This window comes from Littorina saxatilis, linkage group LG12, assembly GCF_037325665.1.
Source record: "Littorina saxatilis isolate snail1 linkage group LG12, US_GU_Lsax_2.0, whole genome shotgun sequence".
Taxonomy (NCBI): Eukaryota; Metazoa; Mollusca; class Gastropoda; order Littorinimorpha; family Littorinidae; genus Littorina; species Littorina saxatilis.
Genome location: NC_090256.1, coordinates 15761419 through 15785285, shown reverse-complemented (window position 1 = coordinate 15785285; position 23867 = coordinate 15761419). Strand labels below are relative to the sequence as shown.

Here is a 23867-nt window from a genome sequence, read left to right as displayed (position 1 = left end):
TCTTACACTAGTTCATCTTGTTGATTACAAGTCGCAATTAAAGTCGGAGCTAACTCAAAAAACATTTATTTAAGTTTCGTGTAAACGACGCTCGATTCAAAATAGGTAATCCGTCTTGTTTCAGGTGTCCGGTTTAAAATCCCTCAGTTTGCAGCCGACACGGAGTTTTGTGTAGAGGAGAACACCACCCAAACCATCCAGTTCCACGTTTTCTACAACTGTAGCGGTACACCAACTGTAAAAGTGAACCGAGGCAATGACACAGGACGGTTGTTACCTCTGTGTACAGTGAGGCCGGGTCAAACGGCAAAGAACTGTAGCTGTGAAACATCTCCTGAAGGGCTATCATGCAACTTCACCACAACTTTTGGTCGTTCCGATACCATATGGGACTTTGTTGCCCTGCCTCCTAATCAAACGGTTCAAGCAGAAGTGTTTCATGTCTTAGTCAACGTCACATGTAGGTAACAGTTGTGTATGTGTGTGTGCATGTGTTTGTGTGTGTGGCCCTGTTGTGGGATAATTGATTTGAGTTTCAAGGTGTGGATATTCTGAATCTTCGTCGACTTTTTGATTGGTAACTTACGTTTTTGTCAAGTCGATTTTGGGAAGACGATTGACCAACAACATAGATTTCGCTAATAGTTTGCCTATGAGGGTGTATTGAAACAAGTGTAAACATTTTAGAGTAATCAATCGAACAGACTTTATGATACAGAATTTTGAATATGATGCCAAGAATCATATACACGAGGATTGGTAAATTGAATGGGGTATCTGAACGATCACTTCCAATCACAAGACCTATTTGTTTTAGGTGGTGTGAGTACCTGCATGGTTTACGAGTGTTGTAATCATGTGTTTCTATTTGAATTATTGCAGCCTGTATTTTCGATATGGCGGGAACTAGCGTAATTTCAATAAGTGTTTGCAGGCTAAATGAGCACATTTTTCCTGAAGCATTCGAACGATTTTACCCCTCAAAAATGGTACAATGCAGAACGTAGTCGACACAATCACAAATAAAGAATTAAAACAATTGATAGTGACATTTTAGTACAAACCTGCAAAATGTACCATTACCCCCAGTTGAAAAATGGCATCATAACATGTAAAAGAGATCCTACTCTGACAAATATGCATGTTGAGTAGTATGTAAGTGCTGTTTCAAAGTGTTCACAAGCTACTGTGTCCGAAAATAGACACAAGTACACATTCAGAAATGTTAGAATTATGATACTCTAGAACAAAATATTTGCATTCGGGCGTAACCGGGCTCGCCCGTGTATGTATTTGTGCGGTGTGTCTCTCTGTTTCTCTTGTTTCAACACACTCTGAAAGTATCACGCACCAAATATTAGCAAAATATTAGCGAAGTCAAATTTTGAGGTCAATCGCTGTCGTAGAAAGTAGTAAGATTTGAAGTTTGAATGAAATGACACGGGAATTAATGCTTTGGTTGGGGTACACACATGTTTGCTATAAGTGCTTTTCTAAGTTTATATTTTGCCTACTTTAACGTAAGTACTCCTGTCGGCTCAATGTGTGCATTTTGATTATCGGAATGTGTGTTGCATGAGACATACACAAAACAAATGTTGACAAATAATGCGGATTAGTAATGCTAAGCTGTGGTTACACACCTATTGTGCAATGTTCTGGCGTGTATGGTATTTTGGTGTTGAGGTATGCCATTGATCACACACACCGTCTATTTCAGATCTCACAAAGATAACATACTTCGAGGTTACGCACAATGGGAGCAATATTACTACAGATGAAAAGAAAGACATTGAAATGTCATGTCGATGGGACAACGGCAATCCGATAAGGAACATCTTGCTGCGTAACGATCAGAACGGGACAATCATATATCGTAGAGTACCCGGAGAGAACAATGCATCTTTTCGTAAAAGTATCAACAATACCTCTTGTGCTGACTCTGGGCGTTACAGTTGTATAGCAGAGGGCACAAATGAACAAAAAACGATTAGTGTATGGATCAAATGTAAGTATGCCAGTTCTACAAGCAGTTACCGTCACAATTTCAATACACAAACAAACAGACAGACAGATAGACAGACAGACAGAAAGGACAGACAGATAGACAGACAGACAGACAGACAGACAGACAGTCCAAGAGACAGACAAAGACAGACAGACACGCTCACACACACACATCTCTCACACACACACACGAATCTCCCAATGCAAGTGAAATGATGTAAATCACCATAAGTATGACTATGTCCAGGCTTTGATAGAACAACAAACATAGGCATATACTAAAAAAACCATCCTGGCTGAATCCTGTGGAAAGTGAGAATTGTTTGCCTAGTTGATTTAGCAAATTAACACTTGAACAATTTGTGTTGAGCAAACGTGGTTAACTCTGCTCAAACAAAGTAGTCTGGCGGGTCTATAACAATTTACGTTATGGTTTAGACAGAAACAAAGGTAACGAAGGACATCCCTTTTCGTAAACTTTAATGTTGTGTACGTAGGTAACACGTGATGAACGGAAATGGAATCACACATGAGGGAAAGAGGCCGCTTAAAATAGCCACCAGAAATGTTTCGTAAAATGCATAAAGAAATAGACATTCTTAAAATGCGGGTTACGTTTTCAAAGGAATGACATTAGCTATTTGTATTTACAGGCCCGCCACAGTTCCTTCACTCCGATGTTGAGCAGGGAACGTACCAACGTTCTCAAGGATCGGATGCAGAGTTTCAGTTCAGCATTCTATCATACAAGGACATCACAAGGTGTATGCTGAAAGGCCCTCAAGACGAGCAGCCCAACGACTGCACTCGCAACAGAATGTACGTGGTGGTAATCAGGATTTACTAATCGGCTGACTGTGAAATCAGCAGCCATTCAGTATCACAATAAGTAGCTTCAGTTGGACATTTTTATTGACTCTTTTGAAACATCACAGTTCGCTAACAGATTTATACACCCAATGGAGAAAATGATCACTGATCATAGAGATTGTTTTAATTGTTATTCTTTACATTCCTTAGAGCTAAGTGATTTTAGAATAACAATGATGTCGGTAAATATCAGAGGAATGGTCACACTTGTTCGCGTAAGTTAGTTTGGGTAACTTTGACAGTTTGATTGTTCTAAACTTAAGCACTGTGAAAAGGTAGTCTCCATAGACCGATATTGTCCATGTACGCTTTGTTTACGTTTGCTTCGTCAATCGTTATCGACCCTAACAACATTGAAAAATGCTGCCTGGCATACTCTAACGTCAAAATTCGCAACAACACAAATCACAATGGCTTCCCAGGAGGTATACATGTTTAAGTAAATATTTACAGCTATTGTGTTTTCAGCGTAGCAATAGGGTCCGATATTTAGACGAGACAAGTATAATGCCGACAAGTCGAAGACGAGTCGCATTATACTTGTTCGAGTCTAAATATCAGACCCTATTGCTACGCTGAAAACACAATAGCGATTATATAGCTGTTATGACCTTGATTTGTTGTTCCAAACTTACAAAATGACAGTTTTTGCGTCGATGCGTTGATCTCAGGTTTTGATAGCAGACAAACCTCTTACGCGCATAATGTTCGCGCAGACATGCACACCGCTTCACGCTTTCTGACTTTGGAAGAAAAACTGACTCCAAGTGCATTCGATTTCACAACACAGTTGTTGAAACAGCTTTTTAAGTTGTCAGTGTATGCTGGTGTCGATAGAAACATCGCCGTGGTACAGATGGGTAAACTGGAACCATGCGTCTTTGTTATCGACAATATGCTTTTGGATATTGAGAAAAATGGCCGACTTCCTAAGCATTATGCTTTGATGATCGGAAGAGACCATCCAATCACATCCCCCGAATTCCCCCACGTGTTCATCAGAATAGCTATATACGTAGATATTCAGCAAAACAGTTCATCAGAGTAAATTAAGTTACTTCATTTTATGTTTCTTAGCGACATAACTGTCAGCGGGGCCCTTCCCCGTCTGAACCTGACTGTGGTGATCAGCAATGTGAGCGAGCAGGACAGTGGGACCTGGCAGCTTAGCGTGGAGAACGGGTTCAAAGGAAAAGCCAGCATCCCCAACACGGCCACTGTCAAATTCACACTGAATGTTACTTCACGTAAGTAAAGTATTACGCTACGTACATGTTTTTTGTATCCCCTGATATACCCGTGTTTGTGCGCATTGTATGTATATGTGTATATGTGTGTGTGTGTGTGTGTGTGTGTGTGTGTGTGTGTGTGTGTGTGTGTGTGTGTGTGTGTGTGTGCTCTGGCAGAAATGTATGCTTGTTGAACAAGCATTCAAATCAAGAGTCGCTGAAGACATATATATGCAAACAGGTAAGAAGCATACACATAAACAATAAACTTATGCAAATGAAGATTGTATTTTTAACGCGAATTAGAACCGACGTCATGTTGTCACTACTTAGATGCCATCTTCAAAATGTCTCCAATAAAATAACTACAATACTTCAGATCAAACAGTTAACAAGAAGAGCAAACGCTCGATCGAGTCACTTTCGCAGTTCTGAATATTATATGAGGCATCAGATGGACAGGAAGAAATTGCTATTCACAACACAATGAGTCACGTTCACATAAAATTTGAGCCCGGTCACTTTTATAGTTTCCGAGAAAAGCCCAACGTTAAGTTGTGTGTTGCCGAACAGAAAAGGCTAGTTATCTCCCTTGTTTTTCTGATAACGTTCGTAAAAGGCTACAGATGTAAATACTTTGATGTAAAGAATAATCCTACAAAGTTTCAATCACATCCGATGAACTTTGTCAAAGATATAAAATGTCTAATTTTTCCTTTGACGCTGACCTGTGACCTTGAAAAAGGTCAAAGGTCAACGAAACCATCGTTAAAGTGTAGAGGTCATTGGAGGTCACGACTAAACAAAATATGAGCCCGATCGCTTTGATAGTTTCCGAGAAAAGATATAAAATGTCTAATTTTTCCTTTGACGCTGACCTGTGACCTTGAAAAAGGTCAAAGGTCAACGAAACCATCGTTAAAGTGTAGAGGTCATTGGAGGTCACGACTAAACAAAATATGAGCCCGATCGCTTTGATAGTTTCCGAGAAAAGTCCAACGTTAAGGTGGTGTCTACGGACGGCCGGCCGGCCGGCCGGACAGACTAACACTGACCGATTACATAGAGTCACTTTTTCTCAAGTGACTCAATAAAGGAGAAAAAGCAGGCAACATCCTCTTAGTTGACATGTTTATGTTAAAATAGTCATTAGCCTACACCACTTTGTAATTAACAGACGACAGGAAATACATTTCAAATAGCACATTTTGTGCATACCAATACTACGGAATCCACAAGACCAAACACCCTTTTTACCTCAGAAAACCTGTACCCGATTTTCCCAAGAAATTTGATAACCTCTGCATGGGCTTCAAGTTTACGCTGAGTAAGGGGATATCCTTGTGTGATATATGCAATGCCATAACAACCAGTTTTGCGGCTTGTCGAATTTTAATTTGAACCGTGTTTTGCAATGGGAAAGCAAAACACAACAACAACCAACAAAAACAACAACAACGACAAAAACGACAACAACAAACACGAATATTTTTCAGACCAAATGTTAGACAGCAGGGTTTTGGTGACAAACCCATGTAATAAACGCATGTGAATCAGTTTTGTTGCCAGAATCAGAGGAAAATATGTGCAGGCCGAAATGTCCTGGCTAAAAAACACATTGTTTTGTCAGAAGACCTCTTACATGAACAAAACATAGGACGGGCTATTGACCAAGGGTCATAACAGTGCGTCAGATTAAAACAAAAATTGCGTCAATGACCGAAGACCAAGGGCTGAGAATACGACTAGGGCAATTGAAGGTTGTTGTTTCTGCTCATAACTGGTTTCATTTGATTTGAGCAAAATGTGGACATCACATCAAACGTTCTTAGCCTCGCCCGCTCTCAAACATGTTTATTTGTTATTGTTTTAGAACCTTCGAAACGGTTAAAAAAAACTGGAATACATTTTACATTGTTTCAACTTGTTATCTTTGGTAGCCTGGGGAACATTATAAGATGTTTGGTGGCTTGTTGACAGACCAGCTTTTTTGTTGGTCCAAGGGGACCATATCGTCTTTTATTTCATCTTTATCGACCAAGGCCGAAGGTCGCGGTTGATAAATATGAGACAAAAGGCAATATGCTCCTCGAGGACCAACAGCAAAATGCTGGTCTGACAACAAGCTACCAAACATCGTTTTTGTCATCATTTTGGTTGTGCAACAAAATGCACAATAACCCACAGGGAGACGAATTTTTAGAATCCAACTCCGGGCCACAAAGCATCGTCACAGTAGCACGAGATAACACGTCAAACTTGTATGTGACGTCAAACGTAGCTTGTTGACGCTTTTCTTCCAGTCTGAAAATGTACAGAGCTGCGATCATACCTGTGTTGAGCATATTTCTTTTCTTTTAAGTGTTTATGACTTTTCGTTGTGGATTTTGCGATTACAGAGATAAGTTGCAAACTGACCATGAGTCGCTGCGGTAATTATCAACATTGATTGGGTCTTTGAGAGTGAATGCTTACAATCGTTGTCCTCGGAAACACAAATCCAAAGCCGCGATGGTTCCACACATCAAACAATCAGCCTGATTGGCTTTTACTTTGACAATCCACGTTTCACCTGCAAGCTCAAACCCATTCACCACCTCGAGTTATTGCATGGGGAACATGTGATTTATTTCCCAGATGTTTGTGAATGAAAACTTGTGAACATGATGACAAAACATAATTATCCATTTCGTTCAACTCAAATAAACCCATCATTGCTGAGAAAGAAAGGCAGATCTCCTAATATTGATCGAGCTACCCAGGAAATTGGGGTTTCTTGACCTTCTCCCAAACTGTGGTGGCTTGTTGTCAAATTCTAAATCAGCCTAACTTCACGACCGATTAGGATAACATGGATATGCTCTGTTAGTCAAGAATATAACCCCAAAAAAACTGTTGTAATCAAAAAGTGTAAATCTCTCAGTTTTGTTACAATGTTCGACGATTTAAAGTGAATGGTACCTGTAAAGAACATTATTTCTAAAGATAGACGTGGCCTTGGACCCGTGACGTCATGCCAACATACTGCTGAACTCAAATAAAATAAACCCATCGTTGCCCCCCCCCCCCCCCCCCAACAAAAAGGCAAATCTCCAAATGCCAATATGTTATTCGCTTGTTAATATTTAGGGATGTGGCGCGCGTGTGCGTGCGTGTGTACGTACGTGTATGTGTGTGTGTGTGTGTGTGTGTGTGTGTGTGTGTGTGTGTGTGTGTGTGTGTGTGTGTGTGTGTGTGTGTGTGTGTGTGTGTGTGTGTGTGTGTGTGTGTGTGTGTGTGCAATTAATAAAACACATTATTCCCGGGAAGTCGGGCTATGGTTGCCATTGAAGAGCTTACTGTCTAAGATTAAATTGACTCTCAGTGCACTTGACAATCAGTAAGTATGCTTGTTTGACTATTAGTTGACTTGTGAATGCTAATGTGTGCGTTTGTATGATCTGAAATATAAAAGACATGAAACATGTCCCACTTTGCATCAACGGCATGATATTTTCACGTTATGCGAGAAAAAAAAACCTTTCAATATATCACTCAAGGTGATTATGAACCGGTTAATTACTACTAATTAACTAACCACACCACGATCCACTCTCGCAGGCATACAATTAAATAGAGTCAACAAAAGTATAAGTTTCAGACGCCTGTTTATGTATAAACTCTCCACCTCCCTCGAGCCTTCACTCAAAATATGTTCCTTTTACGTTCTCAACACGTAAAAAACCAGTGTTCACTGACAAAATGCCAGTACTATGTAGAAAATTATAGTAACACGCTGAACCCGTGTAAATACAGTCGAAATGAGAATGTTCTGTTCGAAAAGCTCTAGTTCGTGCAGGTGTCACACACCCCACGTTGTCACTACTCCAATGAAATCATAGATACGAAAAGACAACGGTGGTCAACGGGGTGCGTACGACATGGTGCACTTAGCTTTATCTCTGCTGCTGCTGCTTAGCCGGTATGCTGGTTAGTCGGTTCGCTGGTTAGCCGGTCCGCTGGTTAGCCGGTTCGCTGGTTAGCCGGTCCGCTGGTTAGCCGGTCTCCTGGTTAGCCGGTCTCCTGGTTAGCGTAGCCTCAACAGTTCCCGCCAGAGTCAGCCGTGTCGATGTTACGGGAACGTAACGAACGAACGAAACGAACGAACGAAGGAAGGCTGCAAACAGAAAGCATCGGTGCACTAAACATGTCAGCTACCCCTCACCCACCACCTTAAACCATGTCATCTTTAAATATCTCATCGAGCACGTGGGCCTGCACAAAACTGACTTTTTACAACAACAAAACAGCCATTTTCCGTCCTTCTCTCCCTATCTGCAAAAACCATATACAGATTAGTATTTTAGCGTCACAGAGAGTAAATTATGCGCTAACCTGGAAAGAACAACAGAGAGTATTTCATTCCACAACACAGACTCATCAACAGCGTTAAATAATGATTTATTACCTCAAAAGCCTATGATTGTAACTCTCAATGGAAGCAAAGTCCGCCTCCTCCCTGGAACAGTCTCTGTTCGTCAACAGTGACCCAAAACGTCCAGAACCCCTTGTCGAATCCTTATGCGAAAGCCATCGCCGACGAAGGAAATGTGACGACTTGTCCTCAGCAAAATACGTGGCAGAGGAAAGGAATAACTTGTGGAAGTTCCCCTAGAGTGCCGAATATGATACTCGGTGAAAAACCATCATACTCTAGTAACTGTGTGTTAGGTCCTTCCCCTTCTGCCGCTGGGTGTCAAGTGTGCCGTCCTTGAGTCTCTGACAGACCACCTAGCCAAATACACGTGACTGACCTTGTCCCAAAACCCAGTCCAGCTATACACAATTTTGCCTCCCCAAGCAGGAAAAAGACACGAGAAACTCAATCCCTGAAAATCCCGTGCGCGCTGTCAGCGAAAAAAACCGTCAGCCCTATGACAGCAGAAACCTGCACTGTGAAGCTCGTGCGTTTCAAAACATCCGTGCTCGGGAGCACTGTCAGCAAAAACTCTGCTGTGTCCAATATCACGCACAGGCGCTTTCTATCATACATTGACCCAGAACAGGCACTCCACTGAGTGACGCTTTCTTGGTCTCTGTCACCCGATCGTGACACACCTCCCCTCTTCAAGACGAAACCTCGGTTTCGCTCACAGTCATGTTCTCCTCTACAGCCCGAGAGAGAAAGTCAGCTCCAACATTGTTGGCGCCCGGAATGACGCGTACCGTGAATTGGTACGGTTGGAGAATCAACGCCCAGCGCATAAGTCTGGCGTTTGCCAACCTTGCAACCTGAAGATATTGCAGAGGTTGATGGTCTGTTTCCAGACAGAAAGGTCGTCCTCAAGAACGAGCAACCCCTCGTTTCACCCCTGATGACTGCAACCTTCTCTGTCTTCTTGTCTTTGTTCTTCTGGTCTTTGTTCTTCTCCCCGTAGGCTGTCCTCTCTATGTAGGCGCGCAGCAGGTTGGCGTGGTACAGGCGTGCTTTCCCGTGCATCATGATCCTGTAGTCATTCTGGCCCACTTTCGCTGTCACCTCAAAAGGTCCTTGCCACTGCAGTTGTAGCTTGTTGTGTTTGACAGGTAGAAGTAGCAACACCCGTTCTCCAATCTTGAAGCTGCGCGGCCGTGCCTTGCGGTCGAATCCTCGCGCATAACGCTGTGCTGCTCTTCCCAGGTTCTCTTGAGCCAGTTTGCAGGTCTCTTCAATCCTGTTCCTGAGTTCTACGATGTAGGTCGCTGTCGTCTGCACCTCCTCGTCAGCTTCTTCGTCCGTCCAGGCTTGACGCAGGATAGCCATGGGACCGCGTACCTGTCTGCCGTACAACAACTCAAATGGGGAAAAACCCAAGCTCTCCTGAGGAACCTCGCGGTATGCAAAAAGCAATGCTGGGATGTACCTGTCCCACGTGCGTGGTTTCTCCTGAGCTAGTTTCCTCAGCATGGTCTTCAAGGTGCCATTGAACCTTTCCACCAGTCCGTTGCACTGAGCATGGTAAGGAGTGGTGAAGTGCTGCTCCAGTGTTAGCAGTCGTGCTGCCTCCGCCATCACTCCTCCCGTGAACTGCGTGCCTCTGTCGGTGAGTACCTCTGATGGAATTCCCAGCCGGGACCACATAGTAACCAGAGCCTCAGCTACTCGCGTGGCTTCAATCGATTTCAGAGGGATCGCCTCTGGGTATCGAGTAGCGTAGTCCACCATGGTCAAAATGTATCTGTTTCCGTCCTCAGACGCAGGCAAGATGGGCCCGATGATGTCCACTGCCACCCGACGAAAGGGTTCGTCGATGAGCGGCATCTTCTCTAAGGGGACCTTCCTCACCCTTCCTTTGGCAACCACCTTCTGGCACTTATCGCAGGACGCACAGAAACGTCGGACATCCGTGCAGATGCCTGGCCAGTAAAAGTGGCGCCAGACACGATCCGTGGTCTTCTTGGTACCAAGATGACCTCCCAGAATCGAGTCGTGTGCCGTTGCCATGACACCCTCGCGAAACTCGCGAGGCACGACAACCTGTTTGAATGTACCTTCTTGGTTGCTGAACTCACGGTAGAGCAACTTCTTGTCCCTGAGGAACTTTGACCTCCCATGCTTCCCGCTCAGCTTCACCTTCCCCGACTTCGCGTGCTCCCGAGGAGTAGCTAAGGTCGGGTCAGAATCCTGAGCCTTCGCGAGAAGCGCGGGGGTCACGTTCCCCAGGGCAGCTCGTGCAGCAGGTAGGGGTTTGAGAGGTTTGTCCTCTCGCTCCGCCTGTGCCCGCGTGAGCACTGAAATGACGTCGGGAGACCGATAAACGGGAACCTCCCTGGTGACGCCGTCCACAAACTGAACCCGGTTTCCAATGAGCAGGTCGCATGGAGGATCGTCCATGACGACGGCCACAATGGTCCCCGTGAACAACGGGGTTACGACCTTGATCACTGCCGTGTTCAAGTCGTAAGCGTGAGATGCCTCGGCCATTCTCACCCTGATGCTGTCTCCTGTGTAGGCCATAGCTGGAACTAGACTCGCCCGAACCACTATCATGTCTGCCCCTGTGTCCCGCAGACCTTCGCCCTTCACTCCGTTAACGTAGACGTTGCAGTGGGGCTGGAAATGTTTCCTGGAGCACGGAACGCAGAGTTGTGGGATGGTGCATGAGCTCGTGACGTCCCTGAACTCCTCACTGCCAACGAAGTGAACGCCCTTCTGGTCAGCCTGTCTCTTGTGGCAGTCCTTCTTCACGTGGCCCCGCTTGTTGCAGTAGTAACACTGGATGTCAGTTCTGGAACTCGATCCCTTGTGTCCCTGATCGTCCTTCCCGTCCTTGGGTCCTGAAGAACCCGAATTTCCCGTTTTTCCTGGCCGTGAGCCTGAAGATTTGCCGGAGATCGCCTGGGCGTCCTCGTGCACTCTGATCCAGTCGGCTGCCTCCTGAGTAGTCTTGGGCTGGTGCTCCTGCACGAAGGTCACCACCTCAGGTCGCAGGCTGGACATCAGTTGTTCCATGACTATGAGGTCGGCAAGGTCGTTGACGGTCCAGTCCTTTTCGGCCATCTCCACCCAGCGCCGCAGGTAGAGGTTAAGGCGTGCCACAAACTGATGACTCAGCTCGCCGCTCAGTCTCTTGCTGTTACGCAGACGTCGTCTGTAGGCTTCAGCAGTCAGGTTAAAGCGCTGGAGTAACGCCTTCTTAAGTGCCTGATAGTCTCTCGCCTCGTCGTCCTCCAAAGCGTTGTAGAGCTGCAATGCGCGTCCTTTCAAGCAGGTGCTAAGGCGGCTAGCCCACGTGGCCTCTTCCCACTTCTGGTCAGATGCGATGCGCTCAAACCGGCGTAAAAAGTCGTCGAGCTCGTCCTTGTCATCGTCGAACGTCGGCAGTCTCGTACGGTCGGCAACAAACGTCGGCGCGCTAGCCTGAGTAAGCGTACCCTTCTCGGCCTGCAGCCTAGCTAGTTCTAGCTGGTGATCGCGTTCGGCCTGTTTGTCCTGTCTATCACGTTCGGCCTGCCGTTCCCTTTCTTGTCTGTCAAGTTCGGCCTGTCGTTCCTGTCTCTCAAGCTCGTCTTTCTTTTCCTGTCTGTCACGTTCGTCTTTCTCTTTCCGTTCTTGTCTGTCAAGCTCGTCTTTCCTTTCCTGTCTGTCTCGTTCTGCCTGTCGTTCCCTTTCTTGTCTGTCAAGTTCGTCTTTCTCTTTCTTGTCCTGTCGGTCACGTTCGGCCTGTCGTTCAGCCTGTCGTTCCCTTTCTTGTCTGTCAAGTTCGTCCTTCTTGTCCTGTCTGTCACGTTCTTCTTTTCTTGTCAGTCGCTCAAATTCTTCCTTCCGTTCCACTTCTAAGCGTTTTAGAACGCTTCGGGCTCTAACGCGTGCGTCTCGCTCAGTCGGTTGCTCACTACCAGGAGTCTCGAAAGTTATTCTCCTCGTCGGAGATCCCCCTGTGGCCATGGTTAGTTTTAGCAAAGCTTTATTACCAAAGTAAGTCTAACGCAGCTATAGCTAGAACACGCGGTGATGAAATGGATACAAAAATCCAGCAACCGGAAAATGCAGAAGAAAAATCCAAACGGTGTAGAACAAAACGCGTGGCCTACTTTATGGCTGCTTTTTGCGGTGAAACAAAGTGTTTCCCACAGCCGTGGCCTACTTTATCGGCTGCTTTTTGCGGTGAAACAGAGTGTTTCCCACAGCCTTGGTTAGGACAGAAGTCCTCGGACCCTCCCCCCCCAAAATTCCAACAAAGTCAAAATATGGAGAAAAATCCAAGTACAACAAGACGGTAGAAATGTAACCTGTTACAGAATGCGAAACAACAATGTAGAGAAAACTGAGTAAAACGAATAACAAATCCGCTAACCCCGCTCAGCTCTCTGCAACGGAAAACTCTGAACGTACAACAACAAAGATTCACAAACAAAGGAAAGGGAAGTAATCACAGTTAGCGCATACAATAACTCACAAATTACAATTTACATTTCCTGCAAGACGTGAATCGCTTAAGGTGTGGTATATGATCAAAACTATACAAAAAAGGGTAGCACCAAGCAGAAAATAAGTCGAGCACTGACGAGATTATCTGCTCTTAGTTATCCTTAATTGGTGGGTCTTTATCAGTTGGAAATTAACTGAGTAAATCCCGGCTTGGCCCCCATGTGTCACGTTTCAATATATCACTCAAGGTGATTATGAACCGGTTAATTACTACTAATTAACTAACCACACCACGATCCACTCTCGCAGGCATACAATTAAATAGAGTCAACAAAAGTATAAGTTTCAGACGCCTGTTTATGTATAAACTCTCCACCTCCCTCGAGCCTTCACTCAAAATATGTTCCTTTTACGTTCTCAACACGTAAAAAACCAGTGTTCACTGACAAAATGCCAGTACTATGTAGAAAATTATAGTAACACGCTGAACCCGTGTAAATACAGTCGAAATGAGAATGTTCTGTTCGAAAAGCTCTAGTTCGTGCAGGTGTCACACACCCCACGTTGTCACTACTCCAATGAAATCATAGATACGAAAAGACAACGGTGGTCAACGGGGTGCGTACGACATGGTGCACTTAGCTTTATCTCTGCTGCTGCTGCTTAGCCGGTATGCTGGTTAGTCGGTTCGCTGGTTAGCCGGTCCGCTGGTTAGCCGGTTCGCTGGTTAGCCGGTCCGCTGGTTAGCCGGTCTCCTGGTTAGCCGGTCTCCTGGTTAGCGTAGCCTCAACAGTTCCCGCCAGAGTCAGCCGTGCCGATGTTACGGGAACGTAACGAACGAACGAAACGAACGAACGAAGGAAGGCTGCAAACAGAAAGCATCGGTGCACTAAACATGTCAGCTACCCCTCACCCACCACCTTAAACCATGTCATCTTTAAATATCTCATCGAGCACGTGGGCCTGCACAAAACTGACTTTTTACAACAACAAAACAGCCATTTTCCGTCCTTCTCTCCCTATCTGCAAAAACCATATACAGATTAGTATTTTAGCGTCACAGAGAGTAAATTATGCGCTAACCTGGAAAGAACAACAGAGAGTATTTCATTCCACAACACAGACTCATCAACAGCGTTAAATAATGATTTATTACCTCAAAAGCCTATGATTGTAACTCTCAATGGAAGCAAAGTCCGCCTCCTCCCTGGAACAGTCTCTGTTCGTCAACAGTGACCCAAAACGTCCAGAACCCCTTGTCGAATCCTTATGCGAAAGCCATCGCCGACGAAGGAAATGTGACGACTTGTCCTCAGCAAAATACGTGGCAGAGGAAAGGAATAACTTGTGGAAGTTCCCCTAGAGTGCCGAATATGATACTCGGTGAAAAACCATCATACTCTAGTAACTGTGTGTTAGGTCCTTCCCCTTCTGCCGCTGGGTGTCAAGTGTGCCGTCCTTGAGTCTCTGACAGACCACCTAGCCAAATACACGTGACTGACCTTGTCCCAAAACCCAGTCCAGCTATACACAATTTTGCCTCCCCAAGCAGGAAAAAGACACGAGAAACTCAATCCCTGAAAATCCCGTGCGCGCTGTCAGCGAAAAAAACCGTCAGCCCTATGACAGCAGAAACCTGCACTGTGAAGCTCGTGCGTTTCAAAACATCCGTGCTCGGGAGCACTGTCAGCAAAAACTCTGCTGTGTCCAATATCACGCACAGGCGCTTTCTATCATACATTGACCCAGAACAGGCACTCCACTGAGTGACGCTTTCTTGGTCTCTGTCACCCGATCGTGACACGTTTGCTTTATCGCTACCTTAGGTGGTATTGTTGTGGCTGTTTATTATTTTCATACAGATTTTAGTTAAAATTGTAGTTTTAAATTTACAAAACAATGTCAACAAATGTTCTTTGCAAATCTGTTAAACAGCCACAACTAAGGCAGCACAGACGACCACAGAAACCACAGCGAATTCAACAGGTTTTAGTACATGACTAACTTTTTGTACATAAACATTCAGCAGCTTTTGCATGTCCCTCAAACTGCAATCAGACAAAAAACAAAAGGTTTGAAGAAGGGGAAGCAGGTTCTTTAAAATGCTTGAGATAAAGCTAAAGGGAAAAATCGTCGCGTGAGGCGATATCAATACGTTTAGTCAATCTGTCGGCCTGAAACTTAAAAAAAAAACCACACACCTATAAACCCGGCATTAGCGAGCCGAAACAAATGACCGAGACTGGTCGAATTGGTCTCGGCGAGACATGAAAACTTATGATCTGATTTGCATAAATCGATTTTCTTTTCTTTTGAAAACAAAATGCAACGTTGATCGTCAACATATTTGGACTGATTTAACATTGACAACAATAATGACTATATATATATCCAGCTGGTCAAAAATACAAGTACAAAATGAAAGTAGAATGGAATAGAGAAGAAAAGGCAAAACTACAATTCCAACAAGGCAAAACGTTCGAAACTGATTTCGGGGGGCAATAAGCCCCATGAACAGTAGCTGGAGGTGGATTGGGGATTAAGTGGACTGAGGGTGTTGCAATGACATCACATAAAGCATATCTCGGATACTGAGACGGAAGTTTTGATACACAACTTGCGAAGGCTAGAAATACCACACATCCACAATAACTTCATTGGTGTATATAGTCTGAATTTTAGAAGCGACCACGCTTACACTTTGACACTGCATGTGTTCCTACTATGTGCAAGGAATCCAGTGCAATTTAAGTTCCTTGTCGCACAACATTTGTTTACCCTAACAAATACACACATTCCATAAACACACGCAGAGAAACCCAGCCAGATTGGCGCAGTCGTAACTTGCCCTAATTATGGGTATGGTTAAGGAAGATAGGATTGCAGCAAAAAAGAGAAAGTTGTCATCGCCCTCAGACATCAGATGTATTCCTTATATATTTCGCTTCCTTGCGACGGAAAGATTGTAGTGACACGTCTGCCTTTTTTTCTTTCAACGCTGGCAGAGAGAGAGAGAGAGAGAGAGAAAGAGAGAGAGAGAGAGAGAGAGAGAGAGAGAGAGAGAGAGAGAGAGAGAGAGGGAGAGAGAGAGAGAGAGAGAGAGAGAGAGAGAGAGAGAGAGAGAGAGAGAGAGAGAGAGAGAGAGGGAGGGAGGGAGAGAGAGAGAGAGAGAGAGGGAGAGGGAGAGGGAGGGAGGGAGGGAGGGAGGGAGGGAGGGAGAGAGAGAGAGAGAGAGAGAGAGAGAGAGAGAGAGAGAGAGAGGCTCTGTCTTACGTGTGTGCGTTAACAGAGTATCATGTGCACGTGATCCGCATTAACATGGCAGCTTTTCAAAGCCCCAACCTAATAGTTCGTTGACAATGATTTGTTGACATTAGCATTGGACGAACACTTCTTTTATGCACATGTATGTACATGTTCGAGCTTTGAACTTGTCACACAAAACCAAACTAGATACGTATCACAAAATTGTAGAGTAGACAACAATTAACTATAAGGGACTGGTGACAACACGGATACAGGATTCTGTTAGAGCGACGAAAACTCACATTTAGGCGCCTAGTCGAGACTACAAAAGAGTGCATGTTTGTGTGCGTTCACTGGTGACAAATAAAAGAAATTCTGACTAAAAACTGATCGATACACATGGCGCGGTCTCGTAGGAACACCGACTGTCTCGATCGGTGTACAATGTCTTATTTTGGCCGAAAATACCAGTAACAGATAATGTCTCTTGACCATGAACTGATCGTAACGCGACACAAAGGGCAGGAACACATTCCATTCTTGCTTGTAAAAATGAACAGCAACAAAAACACTAGAAGTTTGTTAGGGAGACACAATTACTATATATTTCCGACTGAAACTCAAATCAATTGCTACACAAAGAGGTTAGCGAAGAGAGAGGGAAATATTTTGAACATATTGATCATGAGAAACGAAGCCTAACTAGTAGCATTAAGTCATTTTGGTTTATATTTTGAATGTGAAAGATGTGTTGGAAAATGAAGCTGGTCTGTTTTACAAACTCCTGCAAAGACTGAAGTCATGTATGTGTCTCCATTTTTTCTTCTGTAGCCGAATTGTGATGTTTTATTTTGCTTTGCTCTGGTAGTTAGCATGACGCCCTTTGAATGTGTTCCAAGCTTGTGAACTGTTCATTGTATTTGCTTGACCTCTCAAGAGGGCAAGCATTTTGATTCGCAATAATTCGTAAAACTACCTTTGAAAGCATATTGTTCTTATTTATGATAGCAAATTGCTTTTACAAAAATGTGTTCTTTTGAGTGTATGGATTTCTAAAATTCAAACGAGGGTCTTCTTCTGTAAATATTGTTTCATGTATACAAGTATACATAACATTATCTTCTCTATACCTTATTAAGTCCTTATGAAGAAAGTTCAAGATTTTGATTCATAGGGATAAAAGCTAGAAATGCCATGCCTGAAATACTGTTAGTCACTCTTATGTGTTACTCACTCTTACTGTTAACCAATCTTATGCAAACCCCTAATCACTCAACGCCTCGGTCGAATACATTAAAATTCTATGATATGTTCCTCGTGAGAGCATCACTTATGTGTACGTATTCTCATGCATACATTGTATTATGGTTCGTGGCTTAACATAAAATGACAACAGGTTTTCCCCCATCTTGCAGAAACATCCAGCGACGCTACAGCAGGTTTCAAAACAGTTTTAGACTGTTGTACATTTACATTCTGTGCATATTATATATACTAATGAGCTGTGCTTCCCGCTTCATCTGTTGTATGTGTGTGTGTGTGTGTGTGTGTGTGTGTGTGTGTGTGTGTGTGTGTGTGTGTGTGTGTGTGTGTGTGTGTGTGTGTGTGTGTGTGTGTGTGTATTTTACACTGACAGCATGTGCACATACTACAGTACATCCTAAAACGTATAGATCTATACAAGGCTCAGTTGCACATGACAGCAGCTCAAAATTACCTTCCTTGTTCGTGTCCCTAACTGTGTACAGTACCAATGTTTACTAGAAAGAAATATAGTAGTGTGGTATACTGTGGCAATTAAGCTGTGACATCGCATTTAACTTCCTTGTGGGTTACGTGTTATCTTTATTTTGAACGCAATTTTTATCAACGGTATACTTCAGTAAATTGCTCCGACACAACAGGTTTGGAGTAATGACACTCGATCTGTGGTTAGAGACGAGACAAAAAAATATGAGGATGCACTGTTTACACAGACAAGCAGGAACACAGACTCTCTCCTACACACACACACACACACACACACACACATACACACACACACGACACGCGCGCCAGCCTCATTCTTCTAAAACAGCAAAGCTATAACACAAAAACATCTTATCGTCTTGACCGAGGCAAAGATTACTTGTTATAGATTTTCAAAGAATACATGTAGTTTAAAACAAATGTTATTAAATAAATCTATTAACAAACTTAGAAGGACGGCCCAAAATAATGCCCCCCTTCCCCCCGTTGTATGTTAATCAATTTTAATCAAGAATACAGAATAAATGTATTATATAACAGAATTATGGGAACAACAACAACAACAACACACACACACACACACGCGCACACACACACACACATATGCGCATACACGCAAACATTAGTTAAATTGTTGTTGAATTAAAAAGTAATTTAATGGAAATGTAACCTGTAATGTAAAAGAAAACAAAATTAAAATTTCATTAAAAAAGAAAAGACCAATGAAGAAGGATATGCTCACCGCCCAAAAAGAAAGAAAAAAAATAAAAAAAAAAAAAGACGAAAGAGGCAAAAAAGATGGGTTGAAGCAGCCTTGCATGCAACTGAGGTCAAAAAAAAAAAAAAAAAAAAAAAAAAAAAAGAATACAGAAATGTAAGCAGAATAGTTTGTGCGGTGTTCATTTATGCAGTGTTGTTCTCAGGCCTCGGTCTTGGGTCTGGAGCCTATACTTTTCTTTATTTAAATCTGATACATTTGTCATAGCCTCTGACCGATCGACCGTCCGACAGATTTGACATGTAGGAGGTTATCTTACAACACGTTTGTTCGTAGGGAGGACAGTTGGACCTCTGCATATGTTCAACCCCGGTCCTACTGACCTTATGTGGTCTGAGTCTCGTAACAACAGTCTTTATGTATATAGAGAATACTACGTATATAAATGGCTTGCTGTGTCGTGCAACATTTACACGAGTTGCTTTTTTAAATATTCAAATGCGAGCGAAAGCGACCTTTTCAATATTTCAAAAAGCAACGAGTGTAAATGTGGTGCGACACAGCAAGCCATGTAGTATTCTGTTTATCCCACATACTACACTTGCGTGTCTTTTGATGAACACGTCCCTGAGTCGAGGCGCCCAAAGTGAAGATGCGTCTTCAGGAATCTTGATCTCTTCCAAAACCTCGTGAATACTTGACGTCAAAGCAAAAAGACGCCACTTTAGAGAGTATAACGTGATGTGTAAGTTCTCAAAATTCTTCTAGGCGAAACAGCCTGCCGTCACAAGATAATTGCCTGTGTCATTTGTTAGTGTTTTGAACAAAAAAGAGAAAAAACGTTTTAGGTTTCTGAACAATTTTAGTAGGGGAAAGGCTCCTAATATGGACCGGCTACTAATATGGACCACCTCCTGTTCTGACAAACTAACGGCGCTAGAGCGCTCAAAACAATTTCATTCGCTGTATTCACCCTCTCTGGATAACTTGCACATGTCAAAACAGTTGCAGAAACACAAACCTCAAAACCGTTAGGTTTTTTTTCTCTTTTTTCCCTTTTGGCAGCGTTCACTCTAAATTTGCCGCCTAAAACGGACTCGTTTCTGTCCACAGCCAAAGCTTTTATCACACAAAAATTGCTATATATGACAGCTGAGACGGTATTTGTTACATTTTAGCAGTGTTGACCCCGAGTTTCTCCTGCAAATAAAAAAATAATAGCAAAATCTCAAAGTATGTGCGAGTCCCCTAATATGGACCACCTTCAACAAATCAAAGAAAATAAAAGCTAAAGGCTATTTTCATTAATTCATTAAGAAGCTTGCTGGAAATAACCCATAACTAGCCCTCGAGATTTAAAAAAAGTATAACAAAAAGTCTTCTTTTCGTGGAAGTTGATAATTTCACTTATTTTCACTCTGTTTTTGATAAGCTTCTTTAGTTTCCTGGTGTGCTTCAAATAATGCTCTCATCGACCCGAAACAGATAAATCTAAAGCATATTTTAATTAGTCTGACTTGTACACTAAGTTGTATCATGTTATTTTGAAGTACAGGGGGCTTTTTACAGTGATTCGTGAAGGCCGCTTGACTGGTCCATATTAGGCGCCCAGGCTCCTAATATGGATCATTTGTGATTTTTTCTGTACTCAATTTTTGCTGAATGTCTATCAAAGCTATTTCACTCTAATTAGTTCTAACGGTTAACCTAAGAGAGAAGGACTACCAAACACAAAATGAAACTTCTTCGCAAGAAAACAAGCTAGTTATCAGCATGAAACAAAAAGTGGTCCATATTAGGAGCCCTTCCCCTATTAAATTGCAAACTGCCTATCTCGAGCTGTTGACAGCGGAATAAGCAAGAGTTAAAGAGCTGGCAGCAACGTTTGCAATCAGCACACCTGCCTGACAACCCAAATAAGCTTTTGCACACCAAACAAGTCTTCCTGTATGAAAGCAGCAGCCTCTGCTGAAAAATTCCCAACTTGCTTACGTAACCGTGACAACGATTTCCGATGGTCTGAGAGTTTGTACAGGGTGACCCAAAAAAAAGAGTACCCAAACAAAACGTCATAAAAATCATAAATTGAACAAAAATAAAGCAATCTTCATAACATTTATTTACACACACAAGTAGCCTCTGCATGATTTGCACAGAAAATGCTCCAAATGTTAGCGTTCTAGCTTGTCTTTCAGGAAAGTTATGCTCATATGCGGCGAGTTCAAGTTTGTTTGGGTACTCTTTTTTTTGGGTCACCCTGTACTTTCTAACACATGATAGGTACCCTAGCAGAAGCTTCCCCTGTAGTCTCACTGCAGAAATGCCTGACGCTGAGTTAGGTATTCTTTTTATACGCGTGACGAAGCGCAAAAGTGTTCCTATAATGACCTTTGCCTTAGTGACTTTGCCGTCATCATCAGTGAAAAATCAGGTCCCTGCTGGACTTGTTTGATATGACCTCATTTACATTATATACTAACGTGTGAGTGTATGTAATAGTTATTAGTGATCTCTCTCAGGTAGGGGAAGGGCTCCTAATATGGACCGGCTCCTAATATAGACCACCTCCTGTTCTGACAAACTAACAGCGCCAGACCGCTCAAAACAATTTCATTCGCTGTATTCACCCTCGCTGGATTACTTGCACATGTGAAAACAGTTGCAAAAACACAAACCTCAAAACCGTTAGGCTTTTTTTTCTTTTTTTCACTTTTGGCAGCGTTCACTCTAATTCTAAATGTGCCGCCTAAAACGGATTCGTTTCTGTCCACAGCCAAAGCTTTTATCACATACAAATTGCTATAAATTATAGCTAAGACCGTATTTGTTACATTTTAGCAATGTTGACCCCCAAAAATAATAGCAAAATCTCAAAGTATGTGTGAGTCCCCTAATATGGACCACCTTCAACAAATCGAAGAAAATAAAAGCTAAAGGCTATTTTCATTAATTCATTTAGAAGCTTGCTGAAAATAACCTATAACTAGCCCTTGAGATTTCAAAAATATATACCAAATAGTGTTCTTTTCGTGGAAGTTGATAATGTTCACTCTGTTTTTGATAAGCTTCTTTAGTTTCCTGGTGTGCTTCAAATAACGCTCTCATCAACCCGAAACAGATAAATCTAAAGCATATTTTAATATTAGTCTGACTTGTACACTAAGTTGTATCATGTTATTTTGAAGTATAGGGGGCTTTTTACAGTGATTCGTGAAGGATGGGCGCCCAATATGGACCTTTTGTGGGTTTTTTCTATTTTTGATTGTTGCTGAATGTCTATCAAAGCTATTTCAATCTAATTAGGCCTAACAGTTAACCCAAGAGAGAAGGACTACCAAACACAAAATGAAACTTCTTCGCAAGAAAACAAGCTAGTTATCAGCATGAAACAAAAAGTGATCCATATTAGGATATAAATGGATTGAAATTGTATACGATGTAAAATGCCTGGGAATTAAGGAACTAGCGTGATATTTTAAAGACTGCATGTACACTGGAAGGAAGATGTTTTTAAGCTTTCTCGGATGTTTCTGCGTGACAATACGCATATCGTGAGTGCCTATCTTTTCCGCTTGTGACTACGTAATCGAAAGCAGCATGAAATGCATGTGCACGAATTGTATGTTATGGGAGAAGGGTGACAGTGGATCGTTGTGATGGGAGTTGAAACGCCTTGAGACAAAGATGTCTGTACATTGCAATGCTTCCTTTCCCAGTGAATTGTGCTTTCTTTTCAATGTGTAAATATTTATACACAGGATAAATAGCTAGCATGTATTGGTAATACAAAAAAGAAAATTCAGCCTTAGTTATATTTACACTCATTCAAACTAATTCCGCGCAATTAAATGTTTATAAAAGTATAACTAGACACCCGAATTCATACAAAAATAAAGACGGGAATATTTCAGTTAATAGAAAGGATGTTAATGGTAGAAACTGCATGCATTACCCAGCACGTGTTTTTTTAATGATATAATGTAATGGACTTTTTTGTTTTATCACGAAAAAGTATGTGATTGACGTCTCAGAAATGCGTTATACTCATTCCGATAATTCATGTGCGTGCACGTTTGAGAAGTGGAGTACTCTGACTTTACCATGGGAGCCTATAATCAACCCCCGCATAATGGAAGACAAGTCAAAATCCCAACCTCGTTTCTATGCAGCTTTGGAAAAAGAAGAGGACGACGACATGTGGTGGAAACCACTGATGATCATCAGTTGTGTGGTTGCTGTGGCTGCTCTTGGACTGTGCGTCATCATCACTGTCTGCTATCGCACGAGGAAGAAGTCAAAAGGTACGCAGTGGGTGTTTGTGTGTGGGTGTAGTGTTGGTGTGATGTTTGTATGGAGTGTGCGTTTGTAGTTGTAAGGACGGGTCTGGGAGATGAGTGTGTGTTTTGTGTGTTTGTGCGGTTTGTGTGTTTGTGTGTGTGTGTGCAAGTTTTGTGTGCGCGCGCGTTTGTGTGTGTGTGTCTGTGTGTGCGTGCGCGCGCGCGCGTGTGTGCGTGTGTGCGTGTGTGTGTGTGTGTTTTATGAACGGTTGTTTAATCCTTCTTATAGTCCTGAATTCATGTACATGATGTGTGCGTGTGTGGGTGTGGGTGTTTCATGAACCGTTGTTTTATCCTTCTTATAGTCCTGAATTCATGTACATGATGTGTGAGTGTGTATGTGTGTGTGGGTGTGGGTGTTTCATGAACCGTTGTTTTATCCTTCTTATAGTCCAGAATTCATGTACAGAATATATATATGTGTGTGTGTGTGTGTGTGTGTGTGTGTGTGTGTGTGTGTGTGTGAGTGTGTGTGTGTGTGTGTGTGTGTGTGTGTGTGTGTGTGAAAATCTACGTACAATGGTACATGAGTTTGTATATTTGTTTTCAGGAAAGGAAGTCAGGTAAGAGACATTGCACACACAATTTCCTTCGCCAGAAATTCTGCTTGAATGCATTCATTAAAGCATGGATACTTTAGATAGTTGCTTGATGAAATCGGTAATGGATGAATGATGTCAAAAGTTATATAAAATTGCAAAATACATCTGATCTGTAAACGCCCGATCAATAGTATTGCCCTTTCAGAATTTTACAAAATTGCTTTTCCCTTGATAATGCGGAATGGTATAACACGTAACAAAATGACTCTATATGATATT

The 23867-nt window shown here is 42.7% G+C and overlaps 1 protein-coding gene across 1 annotated transcript; it reads left to right on the top strand.

Annotated features, from left to right (window-relative positions):
* Window positions 1-1723: 1723 nt before the first annotated feature.
* Window positions 1724-23613, top strand: LOC138983030 (uncharacterized). Its single transcript, XM_070356432.1, has 5 exons — window positions 1724-2008; window positions 2661-2826; window positions 3955-4124; window positions 22879-23010; window positions 23597-23613. The coding sequence occupies exons 1-5, from the start codon at window positions 1798-1800 to the stop codon at window positions 23611-23613; spliced, it is 696 nt and encodes a 231-aa protein (XP_070212533.1). The 5' UTR covers window positions 1724-1797.
* Window positions 23614-23867: the final 254 nt, after the last annotated feature.

Bases quoted from the DNA above. Each gene is read 5' to 3' on its own strand.
- LOC138983030 (XM_070356432.1), top strand. From the start codon at position 1,798: ATGTCATGTCGATGGGACAACGGCAATCCGATAAGGAACATCTTGCTG. The intron at 2,827-3,954 runs GTACGTGGTGGT...TATGTTTCTTAG, and splicing joins GACTGCACTCGCAACAGAAT to CGACATAACTGTCAGCGGGG. The intron at 4,125-22,878 runs GTAAGTAAAGTA...GTTTCTATGCAG, and splicing joins CACACTGAATGTTACTTCAC to CTTTGGAAAAAGAAGAGGAC.